This window comes from Podarcis tiliguerta (genome assembly GCF_965153285.1).
Source record: "Podarcis tiliguerta genome assembly, chromosome: 5".
In the NCBI taxonomy this organism is placed as follows: Eukaryota; Metazoa; Chordata; class Lepidosauria; order Squamata; family Lacertidae; genus Podarcis; species Podarcis tiliguerta.
The window spans coordinates 79,166,112-79,185,874 of record NC_139538.1 but is presented as its reverse complement, the minus strand read 5'-3'; the positions used below and the strand labels follow the sequence as shown (position 1 = coordinate 79,185,874).

General features: G+C 41.2%; 1 protein-coding gene and 1 long non-coding RNA gene across 16 annotated transcripts in view; one reads left to right on the top strand and one right to left on the bottom strand.

Moving 5' to 3' along the window:
* Positions 1-19,763, top strand: part of ZMIZ1 (zinc finger MIZ-type containing 1) — a 368,324-nt gene that overhangs the window by 237,102 nt on the left and 111,459 nt on the right. For 14 of the 15 annotated variants that reach the window (XM_083440354.1, XM_083440341.1, XM_083440353.1 and 11 more), the window contains 2 exons: positions 3,216-3,329; positions 12,272-12,377. In XM_083440354.1, the coding sequence (XP_083296480.1) occupies positions 3,216-3,329; positions 12,272-12,377 (220 nt within the window). Of the gene's footprint in view, positions 1-1,441; positions 1,551-3,215; positions 3,330-12,271; positions 12,378-19,763 lie in introns of those variants that run through there. The other variant, XM_083440346.1, reaches the window with a different exon arrangement.
* LOC310677584 lies at positions 4,115-7,613 on the bottom strand. Its single transcript, XR_014511303.1, has 2 exons — positions 7,165-7,613; positions 4,115-4,234 (listed from the first exon to the last, which is right to left on the bottom strand). It is a non-coding gene; the product is annotated as an uncharacterized lncRNA (long non-coding RNA).

Here is a 19,763-nt window from a genome sequence, read left to right as displayed (position 1 = left end):
AAACTGAGAATTGTTAACATACTATTTTAGCAAGCCTCAAGAGCTGTGCACATAAATTTGTGTGCTTCCTTGGGGTAGTCACCTGAAAAAATGTTAATTAGAACTTTGGCTAACATTGACCTTGTTTGCACATAATGATAAACCACAGTTAATGGCTTGTCAGGATCACTCGTGCTTTGTTCCTACGTTGCTGCAAACAGGAGCACCAAGCCATTAAGCCTTGGCTTGTTGTTATGTTCAGACCCAGGATCATGGTTTATGTCTCCTGAACAAACCATGCTCACTACTCAACATGAAACCATGATTTGTTGTTGACTTTATGATGATAATGATTTGTTAGGGAGAAACTATGATCACAGTTCAGATATAACAACAAACCATGGTTTATGGCTGCTCCCAGTTGCACCTGGGAAGGAGCAAAGTAAGAGTAATCAGGCATAATCCCTGTAAATCATTTAGCCATGGCTTGTTAAATATGAACAGGCCCATTGTAGTCATTCCACTTGTCCAATTTGACCCTATTGCATTCATTCACAATTCACATGGAAAAATATGGGGGGTGGGGTGAATTCCATGGACAATTCCCCAGCTTCCCCCAGGATTCCTACAGAATTACTCCTATCCCATCTAGCACTTTCACATATATTGTACACATAGAAATGCAAAGTGCAATTCCAGCAATTCAGTATAGGGGTTTGAATGTCCAGAACCATAATACTCACTCCTAACACAAAACTCCTAAACAGTAGAAGCTCTTGCTAGAGTAATGTTGTCTGGAAAATGCTCAGCAGACTACCAAGCACCAGGTATTCTGTACACCCAGAACCCCACATAGTTCAGACAAGCCTAAATACCAAATAGGCTTCACTTGCTCAGCATAGAAATTGCAGCTAAGTTGAAATTGAGGAGAGTCTACATTATGGATTTACTGTGGGAAAGCACTGAGTTTAAGCTGATTCAATCAACAGATCCCTTTTCAACATCTATACTGAAATATTTGGGTACTGGCACCTGCAGGCTCTGTTTATATTCATGGGGCGAGTTGCACTGCCTTGAAGAGAGGCAAATTCTCCTGCCAAAATATAACACCAATAAGCATAATAATCGGGGCAGACTTGGGTCTTTCAAATTTCAGTGGTGCCCTGTGCGAGGCCAACATTCAGTGCCTGCCTCCTGCCTTCACTATGTCATAGTTGTGGTGCCCTGCGCACCCCCTAGGCTCAGCACCCAGTGCGGCAGAACCAGTCATGCAGCCCTAAACCCACCTCTGTAGTAATAGTATTTATGTAAGGCATTGCAGATGTTCAAAGCATTTAACTTACATTACCTTGGTAATCATTATGACATATCAGTTAACAGTATTATGTTTTATTTAGATGGTGGGCTGAGGGAACAGTAACTTAGGGCACGAAGTGAAATTTAACCAAGGGATCGCAGCTCAGATTTGACAATTATGCCACTCCAGTTAGCTGAGTTATATCTCCTTATATATGCCTACTGTCCACACTCTTTGTTCCCTCTAAAAAGTCAGGTTCTGTCAAAATGATAAGGTAAGAGTAAGGATACAGTATGCAAATTGCACCACAGGATGCAGAAGAATAGTTCTTTATTTTAGTTTTACTGATTAATAATTTTCCTGGTGCAGAAAAGGAGAAGTGGATGTTTCTCTTACTACTAACTATAGCAGTGTTTCCTTTCTCAGGAGAACAACTCAGTAGATGGTAGGGGTGAGAATGTGTCTTTTATATAGCTAGTCTACGGCTTTTCTATTCTAGAAATGTATTTTAGTGTTCCCCTAGTTTAACTGCATTGGCTTTACCCCCCAAAATTGTTCTGAATCATTGTTAAGTGAGCATTACTGTCAATGAACTGTTAACAAGCCCACAGAACTGCCGCTCCCACCTTTCCAGTTGAAGTTACTGTGTTGGTAGGCCCTTATGTATTGTATGATATATATGCAGTATAGTCCTCTGTTGTGGTACATATTATATTATGTTTGCATTTATTGTATAAGCACCAAAGGAATATACAGAACTTTAGTTACTGAAGTGAATACCAAGTCCTTGTAGAAATTACTTAAGATAGGGAAAGAGATGGAATATATAAACATCCATCACAGTGCTCTCTTCTCAAGGGGTTTGAAAGCAAATTATGTAGAGATTTAAGGGCAAAATCCTTTCCATCTTCTAAATTTCTTAATAATTTTCATGGTTAGAGTACTTTGATGTAAAAGGGCAGAAACCGAACTCCGTAGAACATGGCTGTGATTTGGTCAGTCCCACAGAGAATGAGATAGTGAAGAATGCATTAACTCAGCAGGTGTCCATCAGGCACAAATTCACTTCTTCCTCCTAGGCATAATAGGAGATAAATTCTTTTTTCTGCTAGGGTGGAGAAGCACTGTGATCTTTCTTCTGTAATCTTCAATATGTTCACTTATGTCATCGTCATTGAAATACTTAGATGCAGTAGTTTCCCTCCATTTATTATTTTTTCCACTTTATTACTATTGTACCTCGCCCTTCCTTCGAGTAGCTCAGGAGGGCTTGCACCACCTTTCATCATCCTAGCATGGGTAGGTTAGTTAGCGTGGGAGACTGAGGCGGACCCAGTAAACCCAGATCTCACTGGCTAAGAAATGCGTAGACTATTGGTTTAAAAAAAAAAAGTGTTCAGTGCTGTGAAAGACCACGATGGATATATGGCATATGAGAGAGAGAGTCCAATTTGTATGCTACAGCTTTGTACTGTTAGCATATTTAGCATATCAATGTTGTAACCAAGAAGGAAGAGGAAAGAGAGCAGATGGACGTGAACTCATTCTATTGCTTTATATATATATACAAAGGAGTAATTGGTAAGCTTAGCCCATGTCTCTGATTTTAGACATAGTGTGAAAGGATTGTCAGGATTCTAGTGAGAATATGCAGACAAATATTGTAATTTTCAGAACTTTGAGGCTATGTGTCTATTAGCAACACTGTTGGGTCCAGTTGCCAAAGCAAAGATGGTGGCATTCAGCCAGGTCAAATAACTACAGTTGGACGTTATGTGCCAGGATTGGTTACGGATTTTGGTACATATCCGTGAGAGAGAAAATTAGATACTGTGTATATAACCTGTGCCAGCTGTACCTATAAAATACCTAATCTAAAACACATTTAGTTGGAGAGCATCTATTTACCTAATTATATTTAATTTCCCTTCTCTCCCAGCACTTACAGAATCCTGCCAACTTCCACAATGCAGCTACAGAACTCCTGGATTGGTGTGGCGATCCGAGAGCGTTCCAGAGGCCCTTTGAACAGAGTCTGATGGGCTGTTTGACGGTATGTCAACTCTGGTGCAGCAGAATATTTTTCCACTGGCATTTTAAATTGCTGCCTGCATCCCTAAGGATGGCTGGTTTGGGGAGGCGGAGGTGGAGGCTGTGCAGCTAAATACACTGATTCATTACCATCTTATTCCTCTTCCTTTACCTCTCCATCCCTTTTCTAACAGAGCACCTGAGTTTTCTCATCCTATAAGTTGTGGGGTAAGAGATCATTAAAGGTTAGAAGATGTTGGATTTGAGAGGTGGATTTGTTCCTCCTCAGGGCTTTAGGACTAAACTCGGGGATTTTGACTGGCTTTGCAAATCAGTCAAGAAAAGCTACCAGTCCATGAAAAAGTTTACAAGCCCATTGCTTATATATATATCTGTGTTATTCATATGGTCTAAACGAAATAAAAGGAAATTGCTTTCGTGTAGTTTCTGATCTTCATTGCTTGGGCTTCTGACCTGGCTCAGAGGACTTGTTGAGTGGCTATTTACAATCCTGTTTTAGACCATGCATACATTAGCCTTAGCTCTGCCTTCCACCTATGTCTCCCCTCTCCCCTTTCCTACCCAATCCAGCTGTGTTTGGGACGGTGCCATTATATTAAATACTAGATACTGCATAGTAGTGTACACACAAACATATTCAGCAAGTGAGCTGCGGTAAGGTGACTGAGAATGTGTGGTGTGAACCAGGAAGTCTCCAGTTCAAAGCTGCTATAGCCACAGACTCGCTGAATGGCCACAGGAAAGCCACTATTCTCTCACACCAACTGTAATATCTCCACACAAAAATGGTATGTACATTACACATCTTTACTGCTGAAGCTACGTTTGTTCTGGCCTTGTAAGCTGCTGTTGCCAAATCACTGCAGTTCAGTGTTTGATGTGTTGTTTATCCATGGTTTTTCAGATCTGTTTTAAAATATAATATAATATAATATAATATAATATAATATAATATAATAATCACTATTTAAGCACTAGGCTGTCTTGTGGGAAGCAGTGGCGTAGCGTGGGTTGTCAGCACCCGGGGCAAGGCAAGTAATTTGCGCCCCCTAACCTGTGGATTTGCGCCCCCTAACCCGTGGATTTGCGCCCCCTAACCCGTGGATTTGTGCCCCCTAACCCTAACCCCCAGATGTTGCGCCCGGTGCGGCCGGCCCCCCCTGCACCCCCCACGCTACGCCACTGGTGGGAAGAGGCAGAGTGCTAGTAAGGCCTACTGAGCCTTTAATTGAACATTTTCTTCTTGTAGCTTCCACTTCTGTTATTTCTTCCTGTTCATTGTAACTTGGGGATTGCCCCGTAATTGCCCCTTAATTCATCAACTTCCGTTCCTTGCAGGAGGTATATGGACTGTTGGCTTTAGTTCCTGATATCCTTGCATCATTATATATGTGTGTGTTACACAGTTTTATGCATGTTTTAATTATATTATAAATCATTCTGGGATGCCTCGTGAGAAGTGATTCATGAATGAAATAATATTGTTGGTGTTATTGTTGTTAATGCTAGTTTGGTTTCAAAGAAAAATAAATATAAATGGAAACTAGTAAGGCACTCCCCCACCAACAAAAGCTGACAAATTAAAGAACAATTCATCACTAGTTCCCCAGCTGCTCTGAGAACAAAGCAGAAACAAAATGGGCATAATGTGCAAAGAAAAAAGTTTTAGTGTAGAAGCAACCTGGATTCTCAATCCTCACCTCCATTGACAGTATCCCTGCCTCTTGAGTGTTACTAATACCATTTATAGGCATAAAAGCGTTTTTTGGAAACACATTCTTTTTGTAACAAAATATGGAAACAAAAAACAAAACAAAAAAACCTTAACAATGTGTCTTATAGCTAAAGACACATTGTTACCAGTTCTTTTTGGTTTTTTTAATGAATGGCCACATTTGCCTCTGAATATTGGGGCAAGGATATGTTAGAAAACTCTGACTCTAAGGAACCATATCTAGGACTTCTCTTTAGAAACCTTATTCAAAATGGAATGTATGTAACATAATTCCCTTATCTACTTACATCTTTGTTATGTGTTCAATGCTCTAGAGTATTTTTTCTACATTGGGTTATTTAATTATTATACCTCAAGTTATTATTAGCTAAAAGTTTCTGATTTATTTCTTGTTCAACATTTAAATTTTTATTTGTTGTCAAAAGGAAAACTGAAATTACCATCCAGCCTGCAAACTTTATTTGCAAATATTTCTGTTGCCACCTTTCATTTATTCTGGTTTAGTGCTGGTATTTTTAGTTTTCTTTTTACGTGTGTTTTTGTTCTTTTTACATGTGTTTAATTTGATTGCATGTTGCTTTGAGATATTGTAGAAACGTGAGAAGACAATAAATATTCAGATAATTTCAAGCACACTCAAGTGCCTTAAAACAGAACAATATGAGTTAGCAGCTGGTTGCCATTTTTTCGGTAACTGAAAAGCTTGCAAAATTAAATGAGGAAAAATTCGTTCTGACACCAGCAGGGGGGGTATGCACTTGTCTCTTTCTACCAGTTATGAGATTCACTGAGAGTTTTGTAATTAGCGGTTATTAAACTCTTGATTAGCAGGAGAGTTAGGTTAAGAGACATTTTCCTAGCAATATGGTGATGTGATGAGGGAACCAGAGAAAGCTGCAGCCAAGTGATCAGTTTTCTATTTGAAAATATAAAGGGAACCCTTGCAGGCTGCAGTGTGAAAAAGCAGTTTTTCCCCCTGCAGAAATGAGGGGGAAATGGTGGACTGATCTGCTTTGTGTAGTTAACTGTTGTCAGCTTGCATCAGACCCACGTCTTCTATCTTCATTTGCAAGCTATTCTTTCATTATGATGGGATCAGCACTAGGGAGAAATTGAATTCTGAACTTTCTGGGAATGGAGTTGGAATTTCAGCTTGCAGAGTCTGCTCATCCTTCCCCCTTCTTTTTTCAGGCCTGAAAACCTCTCTTCAGCTTCCCTTATCATGCTTCTCCCATTGCCCTTTTCTTTTTCACATTCTGCTTGTCCATACTAGATTCTCAGCTTGGATCTCTCAACTTATAATCATTTCACCCTCTTGTGAAAAATAAATATATATATGTTGAGTTTTAAATCTTAGTTCTGTGTTTCTCAAAGTTGGGTCTCCAGCTGTTGTTGGACTACAACTCTCATCATCCCTGACCACTGGTTGTGCTAGCTAGGAATGGTGGGAGTTGTAGTCGAGCTAGAGATCCAAGTCTGAGAAACACTGCCTTAGCTGGCAACTAATGTTTAACAGGTTCCATATTTGGATCAAGCAAGGACCAACAGCATTGGTTTTGGCCACTGACTCACTCCCATCCAAGCTAAGGGCAAAGGGCCCATTAACCCTCTCTGCAGCTGCTCTCATTTGCCTGACGCCTTGGATCATCCAGCACCAGAGCCAGCAGGTGGGATGGATAATAAAGAGACAATGTTGCGAGAACATCTGTTGCTGTCCACACTGGTGGAGAAGATTAAAAAGCCCCTTGCCTTTACCTTGGCTTGGAAGGAAGTGGCTAAGATGCATAAGGAACAGGGTTTGGGGTTCAGGGACCGTGCTTGGGGCCTAGACTTGGCTCCTGAGCTGCCAGTTGTCTCTCCCAGCCTTAATTTGTAAGACTGCCTCTCTTCTAAGTGTAGAATAATGAGAGCAGACTATTTTATAAGTGCACTTTAAGGGTTCTGATCTCATAAAGCAGCAAATGGAGCATTCGTTCGGCAACTGCTGCCAACTTTCCCACTAGTTTAATTGAGTTAGAATGCAGCGCCGTGGTTGCAAAGCTGGTGCATTTAATTAACTTTAGGAGACAGAAGGGTTGTAGCTCACTGGCAGAGTACATACCTTGCATACAGTTCAAACCTCTTTCCAGGTTAGGCTGCAAAGGCACCTGTCTGTCACCCTGGAGAGCCACTGCCAGTTAGCATAGACAACACTTAGAGAGGTGGACCAAGGGAAGGAGGCAGCTGCTGCTCTGCCATGCCTTGTCTTCCATGCACTTGTTTGTGACATCAGTGGTTCTAGGTCACATGGGAAGAATCCATGATGCAGCCAGGTCTGTAGCCGGGGTGGGTGGAAGCTAGAGGGGGCTGCCATTTAATTTTCTGTGCCCCCCCCCCTAATATTCAATCACCTGGAACCCATGTGTTTAAATGTCCTTTTGTCCTGGTTGTTGTTGTTTTTCTCAGCAAGTTTGTGAGTGTGAGAGGCATTTTTATTTTATTTTTTGACCACGAGGCAGTTGACAGTAGCTGCAGGTTTCCTTTGAGCAGAATGACTCAACAGCACATCTTCAATTGCTTAGTGTGGAAATACGTATTAGCAGTACTAACTAACATGAAATTTGGCCCGAACTTCCTACAAATCCTCAAACAAATATACTCCCAAGCCTCAGCAAGATGCAGAACTAACAATATGGATTCTAATACTATAGCTATCGAAAGAGGCACGAAACAAGGGTGCCCACTGTCTCCCTTCTTATTTATCCTGGCTCTGGAACCCTTAGCAATCTGAATCCGAACAGCCACAGACATCAAGGGAGTGAAAATAAAAGGCAGAACCTATAAATTAGGGCTCTTTGCAGACGACCTAATGGTCACAACACCAGACCCCATAAACAACAACCTCCCTAATCAGAGAACTCAACACATTTGCAATGGTGTCGGGCCTACAGGTAAATTTTACAAAGTCAGAAGCTATGTGCTTCAACACCCCTCCTCACACCCAAAAAGAACTCACTAAGGTCACCAAAATAAAACTTTGCCACACCAAGTTCAGATACCTAGGGGTACAAATAACCAGAAACCTCAATAAATTGTACCTCCACAACTACAAGCCCCTGTGGCGACAAATTAACAGACCTAAAGAGATGAAATAACATGAATTTCACTCTCTCAGACAAAATAGCCATGATCAAAATGATCAAAATAACCTACCTATTCCAAACCCTCCCAATCTGGATCCCCTCAACCCAACTCCGCAGTTGGCAGAGAAAACTACATTCTCTTATCTTCTCACATAAAAAACCAAGAATAAGCCCCAAATACCTGCACCTCCCCACCTCAGAAGGAGGATGGGGAATCCCCAACATAGAAGCATATTACATTGCCAACCAAATACACCATATAATCCCATATATATTATAAGATGTATTATGTACATTGTGACATCATAATGCTTTGTGTGGAGAGGAGTTGGGTTGATTGTCATGACAACCTGACCACAGTTATCCATGCCCTTGAAACATCTCAGATTGACTACTACAATGGGCTGCCCATGGGGCTACCCTTGAAGACTATTTGAAAGCTGCATTCGATTAAGAAAGCCGCTTCTATTTTTCCACTTCCAAGTGATCATTTTGAACCTATTACACCACTGCATAAAGAACGTCACTGGCTACTAATCTGCTTCTGACTGCAATTTATAGTGCTAGTCTCTACCTTTAAAGCCTTTTTATAGTCTGGCATCATCACAATCATCATTATATTTATACCCCACCTTTTTGCCCGAAGGAAGCTTTGCTTCACTATCAACTTGCCTACGTATTGAAGTTGTCCTTGGTGGTTCTCCACCGTGTGCCTCTGCCTCCAGAGAAGTTTGCCTGTTCTGCCTTTTGGTGCTGGGCAAAGCACCCCCTCCCCTGGCTTTTTAATGTTGTTTTAGCATAGTTCATTTATATTTTTGTATTTTATCCTTTTTTTGTAACATATCCCAGAAGCACATCTAAAGATTGATATATAAATCTTTTAAGCAAACTGATGGCGTTACTACAATGTTTTCTGCATCCCTAAAAGAAGCCCAAGCTTGTAAAACAGCAAGCTAGAATAGGGGCAGGGGAAAGGCCCTTGTTTGTGCTTTAGTGAGGATGTTTAAGGATTCTCTTGATTTAGAAAACTCAGGCATGGATGTTTTTCTGCTCACCTCCTGGTGTTCAAATCTGCTTTATTTTTAATGAAGCAGCCGAGGAATTGCTAATTCCTCTAGAATGTCAGAGCTGCGGAAAGGAGTTGGGGGAAGAATGGAGAGACTTAAACTTCTCCCTTTCCCCCCTTTGTCTTTGAAAAATCTTCCTAGAAATGTTTCTGTGAATGTAACTAGGAAGGCTGAATTCAGCATTACAGTGGTACCTTGGTTTACGAACTTAATCCGTTCTGGAAGTCCATTCTTAAACCAAAGCGTTCTTAAACCAAGACGTGCTTTCCCATAGCAGCGGGGGACTCAATTTACAAATGGAACACACTCAGCAGGAAGCGAAACATGTTCTATTCCAAGGCAAAGTTTACAAATCAAAACACCTACTTCCAGGTTTGCAGCGTTCTTAATCCAAGTTGTTCATAAACTAAACTGTTCTTAAACCAAGGTACCACTGTACTGCTTCATCACTGAAGAAGAGAGAGCAATTTGAAGGCTAGCACACAAAACCGTAGGAGCCTACACCTAGGGGCCAGGGGGGTCTTAGCCCCCTCCCCAATAAAATATTTGAGGGGGCTACCCCCCCTAGTTGATGGGCATTGCGATTCAGATGGCATGCATGCACCATATCATGTGATTGATTATGCTGGGCAGACTTACCTCCCCCCCCTTTCAGTATTTTATTCAAGTTGGCACTCCTGCACAGAACTGAAAATACGTTTGTCCTGATTTCTCAAAGAGACCACCACAGAAATGTTATCCAGAGTGATTTCCTTGTCATAAATAAAGTTTAATCTGTTGATTAAATAGGAGAGATTAAGTTGTTAAACCTTTTGCATTGTGTTACCTGAATTTATAGCAGGCTTATACATAGCCACTTGCTATTAAGAATTAAGAACTGACTTCTGTTAAGCAGGCAAAATAGCAAGCTTTGCAAATGTTGGTTCTGTTAGACCCCAAGTGACCTAAGAATTATATATAAGCGGACTGGACAGTAGGACTTGTGAGCTAGTAACTTTTGTTGAGTAATTTGCAGCACTGATTTATAGACAAGCTTAAATATGTCACTTCTATAATGCTATGCAACTCACACTGAAATTCAACCAACGCTCTTTCTCCTCTACTTTGCTTGCCCTGTAAGTTAAGAATGATGGTATAAAGAATGCAGCACTTGAAAAAGTGATGTTCTCTCAACTGTTTTTTCCCAGGAAGACAGAGGTTAGGTTGAAACTAAGAAGAAAACACTGCTTCCACTAAGATAATATGAACATGAAAACTAAATCAGATGTTTTTAACCAAGAGTTTTGTGGCACCTTCTATATTGATAAACCAAATCTGACACAGAAAGTATGCATGTTATAAGTAGATGCAGTCTAAGTGGGGGGAGTATTAATTCAAAAGTGGAATTATTTCTACACATCCGCTTCCCCTGCAGATGTTTAGCTTTTAATTTTCAAATTGCAACAGGAATGAACTAGCCATCCATCAGTCTCAGTGTTATTCATGTTGTGAATCTTTATTGTTAATTAGGAAAAGTGGGTACTGGAGGGCAGTTCAGATTAATAAGAGTCATGCAATTGTGCTGACTAGTTAACGTAGAATAGGAAAATTTCATTACCATTTATAGGTTATCACATATCTTGGTTTCCCATTCTCTTCTCTATCATTGTTTTATGGCAAGCTAGTGTTGGACACAGATAATTGCACACTAATGAGTGCCCTCTTTAATTCATCAAAGGTCTTTCGTATTGAAGCAGAGGTGACAAAAACAATTTATTTCTTGAATTGTAAGCTCTTTTGAATAGGGTGTAGCTGGAAATAAAGGTTTGGTATAAAAGAAAAGAAAAATAATGCCACTAAACGTCTTACTATTCATCTTTAACTTCTGTTTTAAAGGAATGTTGTGGCAACTCAGAAATAATACACATATGATATAGTGTGTATGAACGGAGGCTACTTTTGGATTCTGGAGGTTCTGCTGATCTGATCACAGCTGTGAGTTGGAGGACATGGCCAAAGGTCACATAAAAGCTGTAGTCTTCATTGTAAAGCCATTATTTTGATAAGTGGTTAAAATCAATCAAATGTGTTCCCCTTATTTTCATTGTGCTGCATTGGCATGTTTTGTTCTAAATACAATAACTGAGTTTCTGAAGAGCACATTTGATCATTTTTATAGGGTCCAATGCCATGTGAATAATAGTCCCTGCTTGTACAGGGTGAGTCTTTTAAAAGAGACCCCGTGGAATATGTGTACTCTGTATCCATGGGGCTGCTTTTAAAGGTCTCACCCTGTACAAGCATATCTCTGTGCAGCATCAGAGGCCCATTCTTCTCCCTGGATAGAAAGTAGCATGTGACCTGACGTACTGCCAGGCTTATCTATACCTAAGATCTTCCTGAATCTGTTGTGTCTTCCTCTCAGCTTCCTTCCCATCCTGATAATGATGAGACAAATGTGTGTATATAAGCAGGGCAATTCTGGTAGTTAAGGTGCAGTCTGGTAGTTAAGATCTCAAGCCAAGTCTCAAATACAGTGAAACATGAAACAGCTGTCTCCATTAAAATCCCCTTTAAGAACTTGCTTATATTTAAATCTTGGTAGTTTATTTTTATGTTTAAAGAGTCTTTCTCTCGTGGCAAAAAGTCAAAATGATGGCTCTCGGATTCAGTGTGTGCTCTGCTGGTAAAGCTGTGCGAGATGGTGTGTTCCGGTAAGTCCGTGTTCATTCCTGGGCAATCTGGATGACGCTGTGCCAGCTCTCAAAACTCTCCACTTCAATCCTGCAGAATGTAAATAGGAATTGTAGTGGCCTGTTTCACAGGGTTGTTGCAATGTGGCTAAATGAGAAAGAAATTAATGCACATCTTGCTTCACAAAAGCTCTATGAAAACCACAGTGACTTTTAAAAAAGAGAGAGCAACAAACCTCCTTGGTACTGTTCTTTATATCGTGGGTGATGCTGCAAACACGTTGGGTAGCTTGCTACAACTGTGCTGTAACTCTCCGTGAATGATTCCCTTTCTTCCTTCTTCCCAGGTTGTTAGCAGAGTGGCAGCACAGCAGGGCTTTGACCTGGACCTTGGATACAGGCTGCTGGCCGTTTGTGCAGCCAACAGAGACAAGTTCACGCCAAAATCAGCTGGTAAGAAAATCCATTTTTCTTTCTTGCAGTTGCCTGTTGACAGAGAGAATCTTGACACACTTTGCTCTGCTGTAGGAAATGGATAGGCTTCTGCCATATAGTTTAGCATTAGTAGTATGAAGTACTGAAACAGGATCCCTGGCATTCATTCCCTTTCTGTATTCCTCAGGCTATATCATTTATTTGCCACACCAGCTGCAGAGAAGTGCTGTCTGGGTGTGCATGTGTGTACTGGACAGACAGACATTTTTGGCAGTTCTTTGACATTTCCAGAGGAGGGATGTTGCAAATATGATTTCCTGCTCCACATAAGTATCCACTGCAAATTTAAAAACATTATCATCCAATCCATGAAAAAAGCTGCTACAAGTGGATACATGATATTATTATCAGTTAAGCCAACTACTGAATGGTTTGCAACAATGCTACTTTGTATTGCACAACAATACAAATGGGGAACATGATGCACAATTAAACCTATTGCAGTTAACATGCATGTGTTGTGAACCTTGCATATCAGTTTTTGCAGATGAGTGTCTTAAACATGATGTTTATGTGTGGGAAGGTGGCAATATCTATGGCGGTTAAGGAGCAGGTTTCATTGTGACTGGAGAGACAAATAAAAATGGAAAAACTTCAGCAATGTGTGTGACTGTTGTGGTGATGATGAATGTCAGTTAGGCTTTCAGGTCTACATGTGGTTATCTCTGGACTTGGTGTTGTTTCTTAATATGTTTTGGTTCTAAGAACTTCGAAATATTAAGGGTTGTGCACATGATTCTTACAGCAACTTTATACATAATAATTTCCCTCCCAACTCTCCCATTTCATTCTGTTCTTCTATACCTGTGATTCCTACCTAGCAGGGGCTTGGGCTAATGACCCTTGAGGTCCCTTCCAATTCTGCACTTCTAAAATAAGGAGTCTCTGATACATATGTTGACGTCTTCGTAAAATTGGGTGAAAGAATAAAAGAATTCCCTGGATGCCTAGATCCAGGTTTGAGGCAAGTTGTATTTGGTGAGAGCACCACAACATAAATTTACAATCCCCAAACAGGCAGGAAAGCAAAGTAAAGCATGGAAATATAGGCTGTTGGACCTTTAAAATACCCCCTTCTAAGTTACTTTCAAAGTCTCCTGCTTCCCTTAGCATAGAAAGAGACTGCGCATTTGGAGAGTTAAAAATGGCTTGCTTACAAACACGTCACATGCTTTATTAGCTGTGATCGTGCATTGCAGGAAGGTTGAACTAGATGGTCCTTGGGTCCCTTTCAACTGTAAAGTTCTATGATTCTAATTTCTGGACAGAACTACATGTTTTGATGGCAAACATGTTTTCCAAATGCATGTTTGCTGGTTAATAGTAATGGAATGACTGAGTTTGGGCACAGTGCTAAATTATAGTTCAACATTATAAGAACCGGCCTTGGGTTCATTCACTCACCCCTTCCAACATGATCACGGGGAGCAGATTAGACTTCTGATTGAAATTTAGCATTCTTTCTGGACCCAGAAAAATGGCAGCTAGTATTAGCTGTTATTTAGAACAGCCTTTGACAACCTGGTGTCCTCCAGGTGTTTTTGGATGTTTCAGCTGGCTGGAGCTGATGTGTGATGTTGACCAAAACATTTGCAGGATGCCAGGTGTTTCCTAAAGTTTATGAATAAATAAAGGTAAAACCCAGATAAACTGTGGATACACAGCTATGTTTTAGAGAAGCAAGGAAACTTCAGATTGTGGTTAATCACCCTGGCTTGTTTCCCAAAGTATTGTTGTATACTACTTTGTGATCATCAAATGAAAGGTGCCCTAGGAAGAAGAAGAAGAAGAAGAAGAAGAAGAAGAAGAAGAAGAAGAAGAAGAAGAAGAAGAAGAAGAAGAAGAAGTCGTCTAAAAGGGGTGGTAGTGAAGATTTTATAAACTTCCCAGCATAATCACCTATATGAGATTCTTACTAAGATCACACAAATGACTATTTACAAGCTTGGGTTATTGGAGTAAGAGATGTCTGCCTTAATCCTTCTCCATTAGTCACTAAGCCAGCCTTTCTCAACTTTGGGTCCAGGCCTGTGTAGAGAGGGCAGGCAGCCAGGTCCACTTTTCCTGGGCCTCGAAGGGCTCAGATAGCCGGGGACCTTGCCAGGGGCCTGCTGAACTTGCCAAGAACAAGACTCCTGCCATGGGCCTCAGACAAGCTCTGCACAGGCTGCTTGGGTCCCTAAATGTTGTTGGACTGCAACAACATTTCCGAGCACAATTCAAAGTGTTGGTGCTGACCTTTAAAGCCCTAAACGGCCTCAGTCCAGTATACCTGAAAGAGCGTCTCCACCCCCATCCTTCTGCCTGGGCACTGAGGTCCAGCGCCGAGCGCCTTCTGGCGGTTCCCTCACTGTGAGAAGCCAAGTTACAGGGAAGCAGGCACAGGGCCTTCTTGGTAGTGGTGCCTGCCCTGTGGAACACCCTCCCACCAGATGTCAGAGAACAAGAACTACCAGACTTTTAGAAGACATCTGAAGGCAGCCCTGTTTAGGGAAGCTTTTAATGTTTGATGGACTACTGTATTTTAATATGTTGTTGGAAGCTGCCCAGAGTGGCTGGTGAAACCCAGCCAGGTGGGTAGGGTATAATTAAATTATTATTATTATTATTATTATTATTATTATTATTATTATTATTATTAATTCATTATCCTGTGGCAGTGATCAGGGATGATGGGAGTTGTAGTACATCTAAGGACTCAAGGTTGAGAAAGGCTGCACTAAGCTCTCTGGACAGAATCTTCACAGATGATTTCCTTTAAATCTGGCTGTTAACAAATTTCCTAGTGAGCTATTCTATGGAGTGATGGTATCAAGTTTTTGCACTGTGGATCATACAGGAAAGTTACAAGAGCTGCATTTCAAAAAATAGCTGTGACCCATTTGTGGAGCCCAACCATCAGTTAAAAGACTAATGTTTAGTATTTAAGACCCTGCCCCGTCGTGTCTTTCTTCCACTATTTCTCAGACCAATAAGGGAAAATAAATTAGGGTGTATGGCTTTTCTCTGCCTTTTTTTCTGGTGCTTATGAAATGGTTGTGAGTTCAGTTAGCATCTTGGTCGCCAGAAAGAAATATAGATACATTAGCTAGATTTGTGGCTCAGTGGTTGTAAAGAGAGATACTTTCATGTGGATACAGTTAAGGCTAAATAGAGAAAAATCAGGATAAATTTTGACAGCAAACTTCCAGCTGCACTTCCCAATACCCGCCTTTCTAAGAAGACAAGACCTCGGTCATTTTTACTTTGTCACTGATACAGCAGCAGCAGTGTGCTTGTTTTTGTGAGCTGAAATTTTGTTATTTGAACCAGTCACTTTTAAGAGTTGACATTTTGTGCTACTTCTATGCTGCCAGTTCGGAAAACATTTCCTCCACAGGGAGCTTGTTGTGTGAACTGTTACAAATAGCTCTGCATTTAGCATGATGGGCCTTCAGAGAACATCATTGCACAAGGGAGATCAACTTCCTTATCTTCTTAATAGATCATATCCAGCTTTTCTAATAGAGTAATGTTTTAAAAGTAACTGGCATGAGGAAAATGTCACAGTCATGACAAAAATTAATTTGCCATTGGCAACAAATGGCTTCCAAGTGTTTGTACAATAATGGAGCTGGATTTGAATTAATCTCCATGTTTATTGGAGTGAAATTAATTCAACAGAATTGGTGGGAAAGTGTGCCCGTTCATTCAAATCCCTTTCCATTTTGCAACTTTCTATAAGTTAATGACTTGGTAGTTGCTTAACTTGCCGTTTTTAATTTTAGTCATGTCAGGCTTTAACTGTAGAATGTGTTCTTAAGAAGTCATTTGCAATCCTTGAACAATTTGCGTTCATGATCCTTGCAACTCTGTAAGGCAGGTTATTATTATGATGCCTGTATTGCAGAAGATGGGATGGGTACAGCCACCCAGCAAGTTCAGGATAGAGGTAAGATTTGAACTGGCAAATTCTCTGCTCAAGGTCTCAGCCACTACACTACACCTGAAGTGATTCTCCTGAACTACTTTGGATCTTTTCTGACATTTAAGGGATCCTAGGAAGTCAGCTACTCTTATGATCAAAGTTACTTGCTATTAATCAAAATTTGCCCTTTTCATCTGGGACAAATATCTTTGTGTTTGGGGGCATTCCCAGATGCCCGTCCAAAATAACCCATCCAGGTACTGTATTTTGACCAGTGCTCTCTTATCTTCTCCCCAAGATAGTTATCAATATTGCAGTGTTTGCTTTTCCATTTGCAAGTCTTTACAGACTTCGGTTCCTGTATGATCAACTCCTATGAGTGCCATGTTGAAAAGTGTTTTATCTCAGATTTCAAAGAGAAAACACATGTTAGTGTAGTTATGGGTTTTTTTTAGAAGAGGACATTCTGCCACATTTTAGCTTAATGGTCTTCACATTTTAGAACTCTTTGCTCTTCTTATTTTGGTAAAGAAATAATTCCTTTTGGGGTCATCTGTGCTGCTAACCAGGATTTTGAAGTGATGGTTTTAAGTCTTATTTGTTTAGCCTAGCTAATCCCCAGTTATCCCTGTGGTTAATTTGAATTGTTTTTAAGAACGCTAAGGGCAGGAGTCAAGTGGTGTGAACAAGCATTCGAAAATTAGAGTGCAATCCTGAAAGAAGGATATAATAAAGTTGTGCCTGTGCTACGCCCTATGATCTGCTACTTTGTCAATGTAGCCTTGGCATTTCCTCCTTTATTAACAAGAATAGTGCTTAGTGTTTTGGAGTATTCAAAGCACATCGTCAGGCCTTTCCGTTGGGTCCTCTGGAGCTGGCCGCCCCTCTCCGAAGCTGGGCAGTGTGCCAGGCTGGGCGCAGTGGGCTCCCTCAGGGGCACGCTCAGCAGGCGCCCATGCTGGTGCCAGGCACAAACGATCCCGTGGCATGCAAAAAAATGTGGGTGCCCTGGCCCTTCATGGGGAATGTTGTGGGGGCTGGAGCACCCACAGCCCCACACACTCAGCACCTATGAAGCACATCATATAGTGCATTTAAGATGGAATTGTATTATGATCACCCTCCATATTGCGGATGGGGGAACAAAGTGAGACTGAAAGACTATTATGTGCCAAAGGCCACTTAATGCATTTGTTGATTTCCCATTTCAACGCCGGCCTCTTAGTCACTGCAGAGCCCAAGCTCTGCGCTCGACTTGCTCCTCTCTCTTGGCAGGAGGTCAGATGCAACATTTCCCACCTTGAAGGTAAATGAAACACAGCTTCTTCTAAATACACATGACATTTGGTCCTGAAACAATTGTTAGTGAGTGGCATTGGCTTGTTACGGCACAGCAGGTAGGTCATGAGCTTGTTTGCTTCCACACTGCAGACCTCTACACTGTTTGACTCTACGCTGCCTCCCTCTTTCATTGAGCCACATTGAGACTGCATAATGGAAGAAGTAGGGACAGTATTGTCTTTCTGGGTCCTGGCATGACTCCACTTCCCACCACTCTATAGCTCATTGGTGCCTTCTCACAATGCTACAAATTCCTCCAGGTCAGACATGTATCTTTGCCTAGGCAATATCCATTATTGCTGCTTGCTTTCTGCCTGTCAGCCTGCTAGACCCTCTGTATATCCAAGCATACCAACTTCCTTTGAAAGCTGGAAGGATGTCAGTTTCCTTATCAGTCTTCCTGCCCTCCCTCTAACAGTTCCCTTGCATCAGACCTTGGCCTCCAATTGACTATGCCTTTGAATTGGCCCTTCCTTCAGGAAATTCCCATTCTTCATGTAGCTACCAGATCAAGGCTTCTAGTACTTACACTTTAGCTCTCTGCATGTTCAGGTGCCAAAGCCCAGTGCTGAGAGTACATATTCAGAGATAATGGCAATAAAAGCAAAAGTCACATGCATATCCTTTGTATTGTATTGTATTTCCTGTGTAAGGTTGTAATATGAAGTTCATGCATTCTCCCCAAAGTAGGTTTCCTTTGTTGCTCTTTCCATCCAGAGATGCTTATTCAGATTGCTAGAGCAGAGTCATGGTACCCTCCAGATGTTACTCATCAGGTGGACCACAGCATAGCTAGTGGTCAGGAATGTAGTCTAAAACATCTGGAGTACACAGTATTGGCCACCCTTGTGCTAGAGGCTCAAGGAAGAGGAGCATTGTCCGCCTCCTCTATATTTAAACAGCAGAAGGTGATACATTGCTTTCAAAGGATCTGTCTCAGCAAAAATAGATATATTCCTTTTGGCACTTATTTGGGATGGGGTGGGGGGCTAAAAGAAGGAAATAAACCTGCTATACTTGAATGTTTTACAGAATAATTTAATGGTGTGCTGTGGTCCGTTTGTTCATTCCTCCTGGTGCTGCTTTGCTCTTGGCAGAAGGGCAAGCAGGGGCCAGGCGAGGGGACTGAGTGCAGGATGAGATCACACACGAAAGCTTTGTCAGTGAGAGACACTGTTCGATATCTCTGCAGGCAGATGAAAGGGAGAGGGGAGGTGGGAGGAGCAGCTCCAGGGCAGGAATGTGCAGGAGAAAGTACCTTTGCAGATACTGGAGCAAATTAATCTTAGACCACCTGGATAGGAGGCTCAATGTGAGATGTTTGATAGCAGAAATAGCAGTTCTGTTCTTTCCTTCAGCTCACTTCAGATGTCAGCCAAATTTCAACCTTGATAGAGTCAGAGTGACTTTATTAATTTTTTAATATAGTGAGAGGGGTGTGCCGCTGAATCATCATTGTGATTGTCAGCTTTGTTAAAAAAAATACTATTTAGTAGTTTTGAATGTATATGATTAGGTAGTCTTACAAAGGATGTGTCTTACGGTACAGTCACAAGAGTCATATCACACCTCTATCACTTTAGGTGGAACGTATTGCATCTTTGACTGGTTCACCGTGCTGCAACCATGTCAGGAAAAAAGAATTTTAGCTGCCTCTTCAGTATGCTAACTTTCCATCTGCAGTGATTTTGGTTTTGTTCAAATGTATGAAGCTCTACCTGCAGTCTTCAGTGGGACAATCCAGGAAGGGGCAGTGTTCAATTTGGCCATTGTTCTGTAATTTGTCAAGATTGCTCCTTGCCCTTCAGAGTTTTGAATAGGTTTTCTGTAATATTTAGTGGAAGTAAACTTTTTTAAAAACTAACACAACTTGGTTGCTCTGTTTGTTCAGTCTGTTTGTTTCCTAAGTTATTTAGAGTGCGTCTGGGGACGTGGCTTAAAGAAAGAAGAATCTTATGTTTGTGGTGGGCTAAGTCTCTGTGGGTTTTCTGTTTTGGTTTTGTGTGTTAATTTTCTAAGAAGTCTCAATTTAATATGCTGAGAATGACATGCTGGCAGTAAAAAGGGAGGGCATATACACCCTGAAGGCGGGATTC